This window comes from Ornithodoros turicata, chromosome 5 (assembly GCF_037126465.1).
Source record: "Ornithodoros turicata isolate Travis chromosome 5, ASM3712646v1, whole genome shotgun sequence".
In the NCBI taxonomy this organism is placed as follows: Eukaryota; Metazoa; Arthropoda; class Arachnida; order Ixodida; family Argasidae; genus Ornithodoros; species Ornithodoros turicata.
In genome coordinates, this window is record NC_088205.1 from 61,694,048 (window position 1) to 61,713,144 (window position 19,097).

Sequence of the window (19,097 nt, forward strand, 5' to 3'; positions counted from 1 at the left end):
ATGTCGCGGTACTAGACTTGCAACTGCTGGACACCGCGAAGCTGTTGAATGAGCAGCACTTCCGATGCACACGGAGAAAAATAAAATTACAGTGTGAGGTGAGTTACAATAGAGATACAATACGTGCACTACCCATTTCATCTTTCCGATAATCCTACCTGGGGTCTAGCGCTTCTTCAAATACGTCGTAACCGCAAACAATAGCAACAGGCACAGATTCACCAAGTGCTCGAGACTGCTCGGTGTTTTTGTCACAATCTATTTTGGGGAACAATCTGCATTCACAAACCCTGAAACAGAACGGACGTATTCCCACCCAGCTTCTAAACATCCGTTTCCACACAATTGCATCCCCGAACGCATGACGACGAGGGTCCCATTTCTGCTGTTCTCACACCCTCCGGCTTCCGCTTCCTTTCTTTTACCAGCGACCCTGCTCCGTGCATTACCGGCAGCAATCCATTCAACACTATCACAACGCCGTTTGCCTTCTCCGACAGAAATAAAACCCCTCGCTTCGTCTGTTTACCATCCCTCCTCCTCCGTTTCCGGTGAAGATAAACTCTCTCCTCTGTCATCCGCATTACCTACGCATCAATGAGATAATTTTCTTTTCGATCCCTCGCTGGCTGGCTGACAACGAAAGAAAAAAAGAACAACCTATGCATCGTGAAGTTTCGAATCGTAACCAAAGCAGACCGAAATCGAGAACCAATCAAATTGCGGCATGGCATGTTGACGGCGGACGTACAGAGCCAACATGTTTACAAACTACGAAGGTTGCGAGCAGGTCGCATGAAAGTCTACGCGAGTGCAGATACCTCGACAAATATAGCCGCGTAATATCGACTTACCCTAATTACGTGGTGGAACCGGTTTTGTGTTTGCTGTCTGTTTAGCAATGTTTCCGAACGGCGCCGGTGTGCTGTCTCCTACGGAAGTTTTCAGCAGACGACAGATATCGAAAACGTAGCCCTCGCGGAAGGCTGGCAGAAAAGCCTTCTTCCTATTTCTTTAGAATGAACAGAAATGGCACGGATATATATACGTATATATATAATGATGCCAGCTCTGCGTGTAAGACACGCACAAAGAGTGCTCTTCTGCAAACACAAGATTTACGCTCGTCGTCCCTACTTTCCATTTTGAGACGGACCGGAAACGTTCCTCCTCGCAACGAGGCCTTTCTTTCCGCTTAAGAAGAGGTAGGGTGCCACGGGGAACATAGAAATCGCCGGAAACAGCTTTTCATTTTACAGGCAAAGTTCTGGAAAACGCTTCGCCCCCAAAGCAGCACCAAGCAAACCCCGTGAGTAGTTTTCATTGAAGAAAACGCTACGGGGAGTGGCCCCTACTCGCAGTATCGTTCTTCTCCTCACTCCATTGAAAAAAAGAGCACGTCACGGCTGACGTCCTCGAAGCCGTCAGCTGTCATTGGCTGAAAGTGCGCCTTCGAGCAGCGCTCTCTCGCGGTCGTCCCGACTGCCACACAGGCTCTTCCCTCTTCGAAGCCATTCTTGGATGGGATGCGTTCTATGCAGAAGCGTTAGTTAGGCCTACTGTTTGCCGACAGTTTAGAGTTTACTGCCGCTGGCTGCCTTGTGCGTGTCTCGACATTGCTCGAAGCCGACCACTTCTCGAATGCTGTGCGATGTGCGAAACGACGAAACGTGCTCGAGCGACGCGTTGGCTGCGAAGCGACCTCCGGAGCCATCTGCCGTTGTGAGTTGAGGCTCTTGGCCTCCCGCCTGCCACTGGCGTCTCTCCGTCGTGTTGCTGCTTGGGGTTCCTTGTGCAGCGAACCTTCCTGTTTCTCATGTGCCCGCGTCAGTGCCGGTCGTGCCATGTGAAAGCGAGTGTCTTCGGAGTGCACTGACATGGCCCAAAATGGCGGAAGTCGCCAACAAGAAGTCATAACGCTGGGCCAACCGCGACCGGGCACCGCACGAAGGCAGAATGAATACATTGACACTCCTCTGAGGCCAGCACCGCCGGCAGCCACCAAAGTCTCCCGGCGTGATGTCGTCGCTGTCACGTCTCAGCCACTGGTCACCAAGAAAGAGAAACCACCAGTGGAACCCGCAGTCGACCTGTCAAACCATGAGGATTCCATCATTTGCAAGAGATGCGGCCGGTGCCGATGTGACGCCTGCCAAAATCCACGGCCGCTGCCTTCGCGCTGGATATGTAACGACAAGGTACAGTGTTCAGCGCACGCTATGGTGGACTACTGCTCGTGTGTCTGCTGCGTTAAAGGTCTCTTCTACCATTGGGCAAAGGACTACGACCTGGACACGGACGTGTCTTGTGCGGACAAACCGTGCTCCTGCGGACCCCACCGGCGCTGCTCTCGTTGGTGCTGCCTGGGCGTCCTGAGCTTCGTGTTGCCGTGTTTGTGTTTGTACTGGCCCCTGAGGGGCTGCGTGAGGGCCTGTGAGGCCTGCTACTCGTCGTGTTCGTCTAGGGGATGCCAGTGTGACCGGACGCCTGAGCGGCCGAGCAAGCGACTCTTAGAACAGCCATCAGGATTATGTGAATGAAAACCGCTGTGCGTGCTTGTTGTTGCTCCTCCTGTAAATAGGGCGGTGTTGTTTCGGCGAGGTGGATGATGATCATGACCTGTGGCAGCGGTTCATGTAAAACGCGCGATTATTCACCTTTTTTTTTTTGTATATTTGGTTACGGCAGGAACTTCGACGGGACGAGACGTGAGTTAAAACACCACTCTTTTTTTGTTTTGTAATAATATTCACCAAGGGGGTTGCACGGCGGGCCATTTTCCGACTCCCTGTTGGCTCTGATATCTATACCTTTCGCCACAATTCAGTTCCACAGCGAAGTTCTTTTATTTATATTGGGTTTGAGCCGCAAGTGTCCAAATAGTGGTCATCCAAAGCAGACGACGGCACTTTCTACGAAGTTGCCAGGCTGCCTGTGGGAAGATTGGAAAGTGGTCCGTGCAGCGGCCCCTCGGCTTACGATGTGCGTTCGTTGAGTTGTTTTAACTTCTTTGTACAGTAGATGTAAATAATGCAATTAATGTTTCCTTTCACGCTGTCTTTCTCCAAGCAAGAAATGTCTTCCCATTTTCCACGACCTGTGGTCATGTCCGCGACAACGGCAAAGCCGGGGTTGTAGGCTGAGCCTAAAAGTCGTGCAGTTCTTTCGAAAAAAGGGTACTCCAATATTTTTTACTTCACGTAGGAAAAGCTCATCTCAGGGAAGTAGGAAATAACGCGCAGGAATAGGTAACCTTTCCAGGAAATAGCGGGATAGGCAAATTTGCGCTGTGCTCTAGGGGGCCAAATTCGGAGCAGCGTGATCGTTGTGTACAGCCCTGTTAACTTTCCTGTGGACAGCTTCAGTTGTACTGTTCGTGGTGACTCTTAAGTCAGCAAGGTGTTAAATGTCTTCCACAAAGTTAACGTGTTCCAAAAGATGCATTTCTGCAGACGAAAATTTTTGTGCTTTCTCCGTGCTGCTCGTTTATTTTTTGTGTCACATACATCAACCTGTCTCACCGTTGGTGAATTTCGTAAGAAGCATATTCCATTTCATCGTCATAGACATAGTGTTAGTACAAACACCAAAAAGGAGACGTCGAATCTTGTGGGTACAACACTAACTGCTGTGGTGGTCACTAGAGGGATATGTTGGTGGCTGTCGTCTGGGGACAGAGCTCAGGGAAAAGTTCATAATATGTGGACGTTTTGTAATTGTTTCACTCTGTGTAGGACATCGTTTGACAAGAAACTCCTAGAATGGCTTATTTGCACCACATAAATTTGCACAGGCAAACAGCAACGTACAGAGCAGCCACACACTATTCGTGACAAAAGACTGAACGTTGCATAAGTAAAGGAACATTGGGCTTATCACATCGTCAATGATGTTTCGGACATGTGTCCTGGTGTTGTTTGTACTGACACTATGGACTCAATGGGGTACCCTTTTATTTTCCTGTTTCTCTAACCCTGAAAGTTCAAAGAAATGTCACTTTTCTTGTTGATGTTTGTCTCTCTGCGTTCCTTAAAACCACACAAACCTGTCTTTGTACAAAGTGTATTTAACAAATTGCTGTGGCAGCCCCCTTTCTTATTTCGACTGGGTAAACGTGAGACAAAAATAGACCGATCATTCTCTTATGTCTGTCTAAACACCATTGAATGATTTAGGGATGAAAAATGTGTTAGACAGTGGTGCCCTCTATGCAGCAGATGTGGATTTATTTGTAAATAGCCAAGTGAAGTTCACAATCGGCGTCTGCTTAACCAGCATTGGACAAACTATTTATTTGCTAAAGATCGAGTCTTGTAAATGTTGAATGAAGGGTGGCAACAAGATGAGGTATATAAGTAAATAGAGAAATATATTATATACAAATATTTATATTTTTTCTGCAAGCAGGGCACTGCATCCATGCCCCCCCATCTCTTTCTTCGAGAAACATGTTTTTCTTCAGATGATGACGATATTGTTACTATTATTTTTAGATCCTTTTTTTTAGGAAGTGAATTGATTCCGAAGCAAAATGAAGCAGTCGAAATAAAGTTCTTAGCCTGGTCAAGAATTATGCTTCTGGGTTTTTTATCTTCACATCCACATTCTTTGGTCTCGCTAGTTGAACATGCACGCTGGATATGCAGTTCCACGCCGTCTCTCTATGTAGCTTCTCACAGAGTGGCTAGTTCTGCGCACTTGCAATAATGATATATTTGATATGAGCAGACAGAAAGATTACCCCTGAAATGCACTTCCACGCCAGCATAGAGCAACAATTGCAAAAGCCTTCCTTGTACTGAGCTGCACGGAACCTGGGTGAAAGTTCTGCAGGCTTGTAATTGGAATAGTTGTTGTGACACCGTGGCTGTTTTCTTGTTTACTCTATAGGTTCCTTGCGTTGTTACGGCATAAAACATACCAGGATGCCATTAAAGGAGGTTTTGACCATGATGTGAGGATGCATACACAGCATGGTATAGTGGCACTAGCATGCAGCCCCAGTAGCATTGCACTCCATGATCGGCACACGCCTTGGGTAGTCTGATGTTCATTACGGAGCCGATTGGGTTCTGGAGGTTGCCGTCAGTGGTAAATCACGAATAAATACCGAATTTGTCACATATATATACAACATATCAACACGAATCATCATAGATGTACTATATATTGAACATCTCTAAACACTAGGATGTGTTTAGACGCTCGATATTTTTACAATCATGTCACACAAGAGATGCAGTGACTTGCCCAGTATTTTGCCCACGATAATGGTGCCCACTACAATATCTGCACAGAAATTGTAGCTGCAGATGGTAAATGCATAATGCAACATGTCACGTATTAAGTTGGGTCGTACAAGCTGAACCACACAATTGAATACACTCATTCTGTCTAGCATTGCTTCAACGTTGCAGTGAGCTCACTTAACCATAGCAGGCTTCGAGATATCCTGTCCGGGACGACATGCCACAACGGTTCTGGAAACTCCACCACTCGCTTAACATCATCTGGTTCATTTAGAAATCACTTTTCAGTCATTGCACCTAAGCTGTTACGCTCTGTTGGGACTCTCCTCCCCAACAGAGAGCGTTAATGAAAGAATCCGACCGTGCTCTCTGTACATGGTGTGCTCTAAGACAAGTCCCACGTTTGTGCTGCTACCAAGGCCAGGGCATTAACGAACGCCAAATTGACGCAAGCCAGCGGCAGTGCTGCCCACGCGTTCGAATGTCTACAGTGGGTAATCTAATACACTGGTCGTGTCTTCGAGGGACGCTTCCAGACCGTGGAGCTTGGACGCACTGTTCATTCACGTGGGACGCGCGTACGATTGTAGTACGTGCCTTCATTGCATATTCATCCCGTGGTGGTTGTGAATGACATTAATCGATTCCCTCGGCAAAGGGACACACATCTCATATTAGAATAAAGTTCCAACTAGGCTATGTACGCTGCGTCCGACATAATGTTGCCTTCAGACCTTGTGCATCACTTATTATGTCATTATCAGTGTACTCTTGAGTGGAATTGATTTAAATGATTGGACATAGCGACAGCCTGTGACGCAAAGACCCGTTGAGAAACGATAGACTTTTCGAGCTGATGGTTCCTCGCGTACCAAAAGGTTGTAAATAATGAAACCATGACTTACGCGATCGTAGTTTATTTTGTAAACAAGAAAGCTCGTGCCAGGAGTGCTTCCTGTCAATGATGGAGACATCGCACCTGCATGTGACGCCCTCTGTTGGAAAGGCAATGGCTTGACGATTGCGTGAACATTACCATCAGCCTTAAGCGATTCCCTCGTTTCTTGTGCCTGGTTACTTTTGCGTTGAATCCATCTGTTGGTACCCCAGCAGGAGGTGTAGCACGTGGCAGCTCCGACGGGATCAATGGCCGCTTGCGTTGATTGACAGGATACTGCCAGTCTCTTCTTCCTAGGCCAGCATACATTTCTGTCGGTCCTAAGGGTCAAGGCCGAGGCAGACACACGTTCTTCCGGAAATTTGTTGGAGAACACGCATTGCACGACTTCGCCGGTCGCTGTGAGAACGTTTTCTGCACTGCCTCCGACATTTTCTGCGTATAACTACCTACCGATGGGGGCATAATATTCACACATCAGTAAGCCATCTTGTAATCTACTCCTGCCGCGTCATCGACAAGGCGCCCCAACCTTCCTGGTGTTCGCCGATCGATTTGACGATACAAGATTTGTTCGTAGTACATTCTGGCCGAGACGTTTTTATTCCACTAAAACCGTAAGGTACTCCGATGTCACCAAATATAGCAAGTCGTACAGCAGTATGGAACATCTCGCCTGGAATGTACTTGAAATGTGTGGGTTATATCTGTACCAGGCAACTATGGACCTCAATCATGTCATCGACTAGTTTGTCTTAGCTAGCACGTTTCCCATTGGATGAATTCGCGCCATTGTTCTGTTCCTAGTTTGCACCGTTCGTCAGCCCTATATTTAAAGACGTGAACAGATGGTCTCATCATTCTCACGACAGAGCCACATCCTGCTGCTTTTAAGAGAACGCGTTCAAAAGCGTGTGCGTGCTACTCCAGCATTTTCCTCTATACTCTTTTTCCTTTCATTCACAGCGTTCTCGATTCTCGCTACCTACACCAAGAGCGTCCTACTACAGTGCGTGTGGAAGACATCCTTATACGGCGCTCTTGCAGTGGGGGGGAAGTTTGGTAGACGATTCGGAAGGTAACGCAGACGTAGGCCTAAGTGTCTGTGTGTGGTTGCTTGCAGTACATTTGGGGTTATGAGGCCCCTGCAATAACGTAGAAAGGGTTAGACAATGGGATACACCCGTCTCTCAGGGCCTACCTCGAGGAAGAAGTAGAAGAAAAAAAAAACGTCTATTTGGTCGATGGCGTTGGTAGTGCAGCTCTAAGTTGGTTCGTGTGTTTGCTGAAGTATTCGCGAACTGGGGCTTCCTTCTGTCACGTTGTGCGCGGCTTAATTTTCTTTTTCATTGTGTCCTTTTAGGACCCGTAAAGAATGTCTGCGCGTGCACTGTTAGTGGTCGCGTGTGGTGGGTTCTTGATCTGAATGACATGCACGGACAACACTAAAGAGAAAACACAACAACTGACACGCCCTAGTATTATTTACTTTTTTTGTGTGGACTTTCTCCTTTTTAGAACCGGGCGAAAAAACAAAACAAAAAAGTGATTTGAATAAGCAAACGGACGTGCTAAAATTGTGGTTTTCTAGGTTTTTATTTGCAGCGTGGTTCTTTCGTCTGTTTTCCAGCTTGCTTCTCGGTTTTGTAGTCCCTAAAAAAATGTCCTCGCAGTTCTGTAGTTGTCTTTTGGCACACATACAGGGACTGATCTACATTTCCATGGCAGCTTGAATATGAGCAGCGGCATTTCGGGGAATTATCTTCTCCCGACACAACAGGGAGAAACAAGAGGCCGCCGTAGCTACATTAAGCCTGCAGAAATCTATTGCTGTATGACGACAGAGAAGACCCGAGAGGACTTTGAGTGAGGTTTTGTCGACGACCGGAAGAGAGCAAGATCTCATGGTAACAGCATCTACCTGTTTGTCAGGCAGGAAAACAGGGGTAGAAATCCGAACGCTGTCCGGTGTAGGCTTTCAGCAGGATGAGGACGTCTACTATGCCCGCCGGACTAGACGCCGGACGCGCTCGTGATGACGACCTTTATGTGTACCTCGTGGATTCCGCAAGGCACAGGTTTGGGTCCTTCGTGGCGTCCCGTTCAATGACGCTGTCGGTAACTAAAAACGATCGTTATTGTACGAAGTGTATCGTAACACGATGTGTCGTTGTAAACGGGTTTTGACGTTTGTACTGAGAAGAGTACATTAATTACGGTTTCATGCCCGATGAAAAGAACACACAATATGTTGTTCACAGTGGTGGTTTTAGCGAATGGTTTTATGAATGTGTGCTTTTTTGTGAATGTGAATTTTTAGCATGTTGTGGGCATGTCGCTGGATGGAGGGGGGGAGGGAGGGTTCCTCACGATAAAAAAAAAATGTTTTGGAGTCTCTTGACGTCTCAAAGTTAGAGAACTGCTGCGCCTATGGTATATGCGGGCTGACATCTGCGCACGGTGCGGTTCCGTTTGCATCTTCCGCAAACCTGTTATAAGTGTCTCTTTGCCAGAGATGTACCAGGTGTCAGGAAACCTGGTACCTCTGTAGCCCACACACCGAACTCCTGAACGATCGCTTACAACTTTCATGCAGTGAGATTGATAGAAGCACTGCTGATGTTACATGGGCATCGTCCTTTGAAGCCACAAAATCGTCGCGGTTGCGATCAATTCGAGAGAAACAAACAAGATCCCCCGGAGAAGGTCCTGGTGCAGAGGAAGCACTCTGCTATCTACACTGCTGACGCGAGTGCAAAAATGGTGGTGCACAGGTATCTGTCGCCGGCAACCAAACGCTCCCCCACGCACACGTCTTTTTCCCTTTCTTTCTGTATTCTCCCTCCGTGAACTCCCAAGCGTGCATGCCATCGAGAATGGCTGGCGTGTGGACCATCTGCCGCATAGACGGACTGTAAGCGCTATTTCTAAAGACCGACTCGAGTGAGCTGTTTGAATACCACCGAGTCCTGCATCCCCCGCATGGAACGTGTGAGTGGCGGAAGAAGACTTACGTCCGAATTATAAGTTGTAAGGCCCGGATTTTTAGGCATTTGCCTATACATGCCTAGAAACGCGTAAATACGACATTTTCGGGTGTCGCCTGCCTTTTTATCGACTCTATCGAATTGTAGCCTTTTTTTTAAACATTTGTAGACGCCATTTTTAGAGGTGTAAGTGCGAGAGTGGCTTTCAGGCTCGTGCTGAGTGCTGCATTTTGCTTTTCGTTACTACGTGTTTGCGCCTTTTGTTCCTTTTTTGCGTACATTTGATCCAAAGATTTGGCCTCTGTGGGCCTTTCAAGATCTTCGAGGGCGGAAAACAAAGTATTATTTAATATAGCGTGTTTCCCGGCTGCCTCAGCATTCGTGTACCAGACGTCAAGGCTTTTATGGTACCGTAGCCTTTAAACGAGCAAGTTTTCCTCGATGGAGCATTCTGAAACATCAAGTAAGCCAAAGAGCGTACCAGATTAACGTGCCTATTTTTGAATTTTATTGCCTATTTTGGTATTTTTTCGGGCCTAAATGCCTGCCTATTTCTGTCGTTTTTTCGTGCCTAAATTTCCCAGCCCTAATTATAACCGTAAATAACAACGACCTAGTGTGAGAGGTTGGTGCTGCTTTGCCCTGAATGGTTATCAGCGGTATCCTTGCTGCACAGTAACGTTATAGTCAGAGCGCCAGTACGCCAGAATCCACGCATTTTTAGGACCTGCGACGTGGTACAGGAATAGAATGTATCGGGCAGTCCCGGTGTCCGACCTTGGCCTGACGCTGCCTCAATTACCTTCGGCCCTGTTTTTATAACCCGCTACTCAGACGATAGACCACCCCTTTATACGGCGTTTATAAGCCCCTGGGATGGACGTTGCCACGGAGACGGTCGTAACTGTTAACCCGAAAAGAAGAGACGCCATATTGGATTATCGCTCTCGTAACAATGGCGCTAATAAACTGTTCCACCGTAAAAAGGGACCTGTCCTGGAAACTTTCCCACAGCACGTGGACGAGAGCACTCTGACCAAAATAGATATGTCTCGTCTATATTTTGTCCTTGTTGCACAGCCGGTAAGGGATCTATTATAAATATGTTCTAGCCAGAGCTACACACTTAAAAAAAAAACAGAAAGAAAAAGCAAAAAATGGGGGCTTTGGCCGGTAGCGACGTTTGTTAGGGTAATAAACCCAGTGCCGTTGACCGGCAGTTCAGCACAGTGTCACGCCACCTGTGTTCAACCCCCAGTGTGTTCAGGAAAACACCTGTTGGAACATTGTATCCACTATTGTGTTTTGTGCAGCGTGTACCCACGCCGGGTTCACTGCACCTGGCACGATATACTGCAGTCTCGTTGCGAGCGGTGCATCGGATTGTAGAGATCATGAACTCGTTGCAATGAACCCATTAGGAAAGTATAAATTGCTGGTACGTGCTGACGACACAAGCAGCCACGTTGCAGTCTTGCAGACGAGAGCAACAACAACAACAACTTTGTTATGATGATGATGTTGATAATTGGGGTGTTTCATCGCCTCTTGCAGACGAGCTCCTTTCGACAAATATCGCAACCTTTTCAGCGAAAACCCTAGGGACGACGAGCACAACGCACACAAACAGCTAGGTTTCAATGATTTTCGATTTCCAACAGTTCGATGGCTTTTCAACCATTCTTTCAGTGTCCTCATAATATTTGAAGTAACACAAGGAGAGATAAAAACAGCCTTCTGATATACATATTGTGGCATTCTTAAAGTGGACTGCCATCTTGAAGAAGTTACAAGAATAGAGTCGAAATTAGCTAGGTTTGTCCGCAACCACTTTGCGTTTTTATCCCTGTAACCTTTACGTTGCGTGAACAACTACATATAGAAACGAATAAGCCGAACGTCCTGTACGAGGCACACGTTCCCTAAATAATCTGAAACCGACATAAATTAATAGCACGCTTTTCTTTCGTCACCTTCAGAGAGATGAACACGTTGCGATAGAGAAAGACCCTCTCGCCCCCCTAATCGCCGGCATACCACAACGATAAACGATCTTCTTTTAAAATGCAGCGAGCAAAAAAGAGCCTTCCACGAAATTCCAGCGACGAGCGCTATCTTGGCCGAAGAACATGAACAGCGGACAAGTTTTATGTCATGTTGCCGAGATCGCAGGAGCCGATATAAACGTTGTGGAGACACTTTATATCTGCGACGGATGCCATTTTGGGGAAGACACGAGTAGGTGTGTTTCTGCTTCGAATGAGTTCAGCCGTCCTCCCACGCGGTCGAAACGACCCGCTTTATTGTCGTTTTATTTTTTTTGCTGGCTGCTACGAACGCCTCCAATATTCGCTCTTTCTTTTCTGCACTTCCTCCGCTGGGGACGGTCGCCTACGAAAAAAAAAAAAAAAAAAATCTGAGAAAATGTGGTGGCTTCCGCACGTGCACAGCGTTGCCCAGCTGCCATTCGAGTTTCGGGCTAAACAGTTTCTTTTGTATGCGAGCTTGTGTGTACGTGCGAGAGATTTTGGAATGCTTCGTGATTTTGTGCGCGGAGGCGATGCCGGTGTGTTCACCTGAGGTCTTTCTCTATTCAGATTGCTTTGGTTTTATGCCCGAGAAAAAAGAAGTGACAAGTGCGGTTTTGTGTGGGCGACGCTGACTGGACGCGTCTGTTTTCGCTATGGTTTCGTGTTCTTACACACTTAGAATACGAAACTCGTTGTGCATTCAAATAAGCCCTCAATTCCAAGTATCAGTGACCTGTTTGCTGATTTAAAAAAAAAGTGTTTTGCGGGAAGTACACACTCTTATGTAAGCGAGTTGGCACTTTTTGATTTTGTTGTATGGCATTTTGAGCGTAAACATTCGCCTTTAATAGACTCCAATTTTATACATAGGTATACAAGTTGCTACTTCCGTTGATTAGGCTGTACAAACGAACTTCTAGGCTCTAAACCCACAGTATTTACACCAAACGGAACATTCCTATGGCGCCAGTGTTGCAAAGAAACATCCAAACGCACTTTAGGAAACGCACCATCGTTATCAGGAGCGCAGCGTACCACCGATAAAAGCCTTGCTTCACTCTTCTTATCGGGATTTCACAGGTAACTGTAAATAGTTTGCCTCAACATGGGACAAAAATGCATTTAATAGCGGCCCTTAATTGTAGGCACGTCCTGGCTGACCTTTTGGCTGCTGCACAAGTATCTTAGCTTGCACACGCACAGTTAAATCTCGCAGACGACATCCAAACAAGCAGCGATAACTGTCGTCTGCTAAGGCAATGGGCGCCTTCCCGGCCGCCGGAGCTGTTCCTCGTATGGCAGACAGCATCTGCTTACTTTCTTTTCCTTTTGTTTTGAACTCAGTACCGTTCAAGTTAAATTCCGCGGGTTGCCTCCAAACAAGCAGCAAAAGGTTGCATGCGCTGAAGCACAATGTATTCCTTTCCCCGGTTTGCATCTTGTGCAACACGTGATATCTGCGCATATTTTCCAATTTATCGAGGACACAGGAAAGGTTATGAGTAAACGGAAGTACGTTTGCGACACAGATAAATGAGCTCGTACGGTACGTTGACAGTTGAGTGCTCAAGCCAATTGCATAAATTGCAAATGCGCTCGCTGATTTTTTGTTTTTTCTTTGCCTTGTTGACAGAACTTCGATATCGTGTTGTGAAAATAGCAGATGTTACCCATTTAACGTTTGCAACTAACATGGTTTAGGTTGAATAATTTGCTGCGTAAGCTGATTTCAAACTTGTACACGAAACAAAACGCACGTATTTGAAATCTACTCAAGAGACCGCATGATGAGTCCCAAGAGAGAAGCCATTCTGACGGTCGGCGGACGCGTCGCAGGAGGAAACAGGCAAGCGAGCGGGAGAGGGATTCTCGTGTACGAAAAACAGCCGCAGCGGGCAGCGAGGAAAAAGAAATGCAAAAATAAAGATCCCCCAAAGGAAGAGGAGGAGCGAGTAAAAAGCAGCGAAAACGTGGCTCGAGGAGTCGTCCACACACGCACACACATCTTGAATGGAAGTGACTTCCCTTGGAGGTGCCCTTCCCCGGTATGCTTTGGACTGTTGCCAAACGCGGCAAAAGCTCCATTCACTTGGAGCAGCTCCATCGCGCGGGCAGAGGGGGGTTCGTTGGTTACTGCTACGCTGGCACGTTGGCTCATTCTGCTCGAAAATCCTCAATAAGTAAAAGAGGAAAGATTTTGTGGTCTGGTTACTTCGTGCAAGTTGAGACCGACTGAGTGGCCCAGAGCTTGCAGTATTTTTGTGTTTTGCTTTGTATTTTTCGGCATACCTCACTTGCGTTATTGAAGTTTGATGTAACTGACTGCACGTGGGATCTTGTGTTTTTCATCGCTTCCATATTTTAACACTTCTGTTTCTTTTATTTCAACGTAATTTACGTTCGCTTTCTGTAACTCCTTTTGTTTTCCCCGTGTTCTTCCTCATGTGTAGCGGTGCTGCAAAGAATGGAAACAGATGCTTGGAAATGCAATCGTACGATTTGATGTCATCGCACTCACTCCATTATGTAGTGCTTATTCTACATGTGAAACACGTACCGACTTGGCAAGAGAAGTACATTCTTTCAGCCTGTTTTGCGGATAAGTGTTCGTCTTTCTGATATCTGTTCCACAAAGGGTTTTCAGTCAAATCGCATCCAGTGACGTTGCGGAACGCCACAGGTCACTACGGTTAAACTGGTGTTCTATGTGGCGCTGTCTATATTACTGCTGATTAGACCTCCTACGGATCAGGATAACCGATCAAACCAGAAAATTATGACCATTTCACGACGGGTTCGTGGACATTCGAGGATATGGAAAATGCGAACATTTTGCTGGTGATTCCGAGCGGGTAAAGGTGTGGCGGAGAGCAAAAACGTGGCATTAGTGAAGCTCTGACAGCTTTGGGATGATGTTGGTCAACAATGAGCATTGCGGAGTCGCTCTTCGTCACATAACCTCTATCTTCCAAACGTTTCTTTCCCAGTTGAGGAAATCTTTCACAGCGGCAGCAAACATTTCATTTTGAGTAACATGCCCTCGAGCTTCTCGTAAACTACGCTTTTGGACCTGTGTCTAGCTTTCTCGAGAGGAGTACACAAGCAGCGAGAGTGGCCCATATCAGTTAGCGTGTCTACTGCTCTACATGTCATTGGTCTGGCGAGATACTTTCCAGGAACGCCTTGTTTGGTGGTTTGCCTGGGGAACATTAGAAGTGAAGCTCGGACTTATTCCGTCGGAACTGAACATTTCCAATGCTTCAAACTTACGCGTGTAGCGCTCGGCATGAAAGTAAGCCAAGAAACGACTTTCGGTCTTGGCGAACTTTTGCGTTCTCGATGCAGTATCTTATTACGACTGCCGCTTTATTTAGAGCAGCTTCGTTACGACTACGATGACGTAGCAAATTCCGCTGGCGAACTTTGTCGTTTCTGCGTGCCACGGGTTTTGGAAGTCACGGAGGGGCAATGTCGGCGAGGAGCTGCTTGGGAAAAATATGGATGTTACATCTTCGAAAACAAATCGTTGACCTCATTACCTGTCACATTGTCATCAGCGGATAGCGTGGCGTTCTTCCTGTGACAGCTTCCAGATGTGACTTATTTGTGAGTACGGCGTGACTGGTCTGGCAACACTGCCGAGGAAAGCGTCTTCACGATCCGCTGAAGCTATTGTTGAAAGAGCCGAAATTCGGTGCTTAACGTACAGTCCGTGATTATCGTAGCGTGCTTCCTGCGTTGCCCCCCCCCCCCCCTTTTTTTTTCCCTTTCGTTTTTCTCCTCTACTGTTCCTTTCTGTCGTCTGCAAGTGAAAGAAAGCAGAAACAAGTTTCGGTTCGAGACACGCTTATGGTATTTCTAGCCTTCTTTTTTTATTCTTCCGCAAGCTTCCTGTCATTGGCTGTCATTTTTGTGCGCTATTTTCTTGTACTTTCTACTCGCAAGGATGGGTATCGTAATTGTAGCGTGGGCGGCGTAATGCGTCCACAATTAAAATGATATCGTCTGCTTCTTTCTCTCGTCTGCGTGGATATTTGGAGAGGCAATTTCCGTTTTCCGGCGGTTTTCTTTCGCGTTCTGCGTTTCCGTTTTGCTGCTGAAGGAGTGTCCTATCTGTAATCCTCTCACGTGTAGCAAACAACGCGTATTCGGACGGAGTTTTAGAGTGTTTAGTGCACGATGACGGCGGGAAAATTTCGACAGGATGTTGTTCTCGCTTCTTTTTTTCCCTACTTACTGCATAATTATTTCTGGGCGTTGCTCGTGAAAATGATAGCTCTGGGTACCTTCATTACTTTTGATACGAGAATTGATCAAAGTTTTTTGAGGGGGCTACGTCTCGTAGATCGCATCATCATCCCCGCACTTTCTTTTTAAACTGTGATGTGACAGTGACAGGTAGATGGAGAAGAGCAGAAAGAACCTATCGACGAAGACCAGAGACTGAGGAAGAAGAAAAAATAAGTTCACTACTATAACAGGTGGGTGAGGCTTTATCTGACGCGGACGTCTATATTTGTTAGCGTGAGTCGAGTAAAAGAAGACAAATACTCCGCTTGCAAAGTTGACAAAGCATTCAGCCTGACAGGAAACTGTTATCGGGGAAGCGTACGATGCGGGCGATAAGGTACTTTCCAGCTTATCGTTGTCGATGCTTCTTTTACTTTGCTCCAGGATTTGCTTCCTTCCTACTTCACGGCTCTCCTCCATCTGCGAATGGCTCTTTCAAAGACATGTGGTACGTGCAACCAGCAGCCCTCTCTCACCTTTTTACATACACGAATGTATCTAGCTTCGCAACGAAGACGCATCTTGCAGTCCTCATTTTCATGACAGCGTTAAAAAAGCACATTTTTATTCTACTGTAGGGGTGATGGAAAAACTGTAAAATGCTACACGTACAGTAGTACACAAACCCTTGCGCTCGCAACTGCGAAGCTCGGGAATCGGGATTTATACGAAGAAGTTCATCGATGGATACGAAGCAATTTGAAAGTTGTACGAAGAGGAATGTGACGAGTCTGAAGAAAAGTCAACCTCTCGAAGACTGCTTTGGTTCTACTCATGGTATCGAGTAGAATGGTAGTATGGGCGTATGTGACAATTATTCCTTCTTTACAGGGCTGGATGGGATTCGCGGAAAACAGACGTATCACGTGGGCAGCAGACCGCGGTGGCATCAGAAGCCGACGAGTGGCGAATATACACAAGGCACGTAAAAGGTACGGATCGAAATGCTTGACATCAGAAGCGGCGCGGAATAATTAATTAATCCCTTTTGAATTAATCCCTTTTGAAGGCGACAGTCGGCAAATACATGTTGCGAGCCATGTTGCATGCCATGTTGCATGAGCATGTTGCGAGCCATGAGCAAATACATGTTACGAAATAACTAATTGATCCATTTTGAATTAATCCCTTTTGAGGGCGAGAGTCGGCAAATACATGTTGCGAGCCTCTGCAGCAGCCTTTCAGGGCTTCTGAGAGCTGCCAAGGGGATCCCTCTGTTCCAGTCTTCGACTGAGCTTGCACTTCGGTTTCAGATAGAGAAATCCTGCTTACTCGTCGATGTGACGTAACAACTAAGAGTCAGCCAATCAGGATCGTGTTTGCAACAGCCGTAGCCAATGACGAACGTGCTTTCAGCGGTCGTAGCCATGGAGTCGAGCCACCGTCAGCCGCATGGGCAGCCACTGTCGTCTGCGAGTAGTGAACGTCCCCGCGTACTAAATGGGAAAAAAAAAATAAAATAAAATAAAGCGCAAAACGCTACCATATTTTTCTCAAAACTGATTTTCTGGAAAGTGTGTTGCACATTTAGTGTACAGGTTCAAATTTGCGAAATTGGCTGCAATCATTTGCGAGTTCTTGAATTCGCAGAACTGCGAATCGCGGTAGCAGACGAATTCTGACTTTATGTGCTCACGTAGGGAAGGGGGCGAGGAGGCATAAAGCAGGCCTTCTGTATCTAGGTGGCGTTGGCAAAGCGCGTTCACGAGCTAGCTTTGGTTTCGACTGTTTGGAGTGGCTCATTAGCCAACACGTGGAGCAGTTACATCGGCTAGATCGTGGAAACATGCGAGCCTGGAGAGGACGACATAGAAGCGCTGCTGCTATTAGCCGGAATCTTCCTTTGATTCGAGGTTCGCAGCGCACAGGCAGGCATGTGGAACAACTGTAAAAGTGGGACCTGTCCCGCCTAAATCGGGACGTCTGGTCCCTTTACTTTAGTACCATTTAACGTGCAGCAAGGAGTCACGTGACTCGAGGCGGCGCGCTGCCATTTTTTTTTTTTTTTTCAATGATTTACCGCGTTTTACCGTGATTTATGCGATGAATGACCGTGATTTACCGCGAACGAGCAGTTTCAGATTATTTGGACCCGTGACCTGCGAATGGCGCATTATATCGTCGTATTACATGATAACGATAAATCCAGCCAGCCTGTGTTAGATAAACAACCCCCGTGATGGCTGACGGGAAATGGAAGTAACATACGTGGCCGTGACAGCATTGCCATGGGCGGGACACCGTCACTGTTGACACAAGAAACACTTTTTTTTTCGTTTTTTGCTTCTTCCTAATACGTACTCGACATCCTACACATTGTGTGATTTTGAGCTGCTCGAAGCTGAAGTACTGGCATAAATGGAGATCCGTGGCCTATGGAATCAGCGAGGCTACCTGGTCCAGGGCAGGCGAACGGAGTGCACAAAATGCTAGTCTCGCTGCACATATCACTCATATCTTCAAAACAAAGAAATTTTGCACGAATGTTTGTCCGCTATAGTCATATGAGTCGGTGCTGTACGTAACTATGTTATCTGCCATCTCAAGGTTGGAATCCAATCCCGAATCCAAGTCACGGTTGAAATGTACGTTTATGGGTACCAAACACCTCCGTCGAAACCTCTTCACGCTGCGCCCCCGCGTCGCGGAGTTATGGCACTTTGAATATGAGGAGACCCTTTCACTCTTGGCTCGCCTGCTCCTCGCAGATCTCGGTATGACGTAGCACCGAGCGCGCAACGGAAGTGCGTAGTTCCCGGTTCTCATGACGACGCCTGTGACCACCAGGGAGGCGGCGAACACTGGGGCGCGGCGCGGCTAAGTGCTCAGAACGGAAGCGGAAATGAGCGGAGGACCTCTCCCTGTTCGTAAACAAATTACGTCATAGTGTTCGACAGCGCCACCAATTTAGTAGAATTGAACTACTCTCGAAGCTAGGGGAGGTCGCGCCCGAAAGCCACAGTCTTGAGGGGATTCCTGAAGGGGACGCGACCTTCGGTCCTACTTTTCTTTCAATAGGAGGCAGCGAACACGTGCATATTCGTGGAACCCAGCGTTCCCCTTCCGATTTGTTTCGGTTTCAGTCTGTCTACCAACGTCATGATGACGTTTCGCTGGTAGAGGTCTATCGGGCACGAGGACATGTGGTGGCGGCCCCTGTCGGAAGCGCAGCCCTGACGTGGAAAGTAGGATCACGTGTTTGCTCGCCGCTTTTGCAGCGTATCTTCTGCGGTTTTCTTTTGCTGATCTGTCCTTCTAGGTTCGTGCACGTGGTCTCGAGTTGATTGATATCACCTCTCCCGCGATACAACAACCCGTTCGATATTGAATTAAAGTTTCTGAGAGTACGCACGACCTCCGGGAACGCAGTCATTCGCAGCCATACCTGGATAAATTACTTCTAAAATGTAATTAAATTACATTACTCATTACTCCAGTTAGAATTTAATTAAATTACATTACTCATTTCCGCAATTGAAATGTAATGAAATTACATTACAATTACTACGAAAAAGTAATGACATTACAAAGTCATTACTGCGAGTTTAATCGCAATGATATTGAGGATGTGGAAATTCATTGTCAGACAACACTACGTTATAAAAAGAAGACACATTTTATTATTCTGTGCCGATTGAGTGCG

The 19,097-nt window shown here is 46.8% G+C and overlaps 1 protein-coding gene and 1 long non-coding RNA gene across 5 annotated transcripts in view; both read left to right on the plus strand.

The window, feature by feature from the left end:
* Positions 1-1,432: 1,432 nt before the first annotated feature.
* Positions 1,433-4,586, plus strand: LOC135394555 (protein sprouty-like). The gene has a single exon (XM_064625356.1). The coding sequence runs from the start codon at positions 1,878-1,880 to the stop codon at positions 2,538-2,540; it is 663 nt and encodes a 220-aa protein (XP_064481426.1). The 5' UTR covers positions 1,433-1,877; the 3' UTR covers positions 2,541-4,586.
* Positions 4,587-15,593: 11,007 nt separating this feature from the next.
* The window catches only part of LOC135396114 (uncharacterized), an 83,497-nt gene continuing 79,993 nt past the window's right edge, over positions 15,594-19,097 (plus strand). For 2 of the 4 annotated variants that reach the window (XR_010423309.1, XR_010423310.1), the window contains exons 1-2: positions 15,964-16,231; positions 16,286-16,386. This is a non-coding gene — a long non-coding RNA (uncharacterized LOC135396114). Of the gene's footprint in view, positions 15,646-15,838; positions 15,903-15,963; positions 16,232-16,285; positions 16,387-16,707; positions 16,761-19,097 lie in introns of those variants that run through there. The other 2 variants (XR_010423312.1, XR_010423311.1) reach the window with 2 other exon arrangements.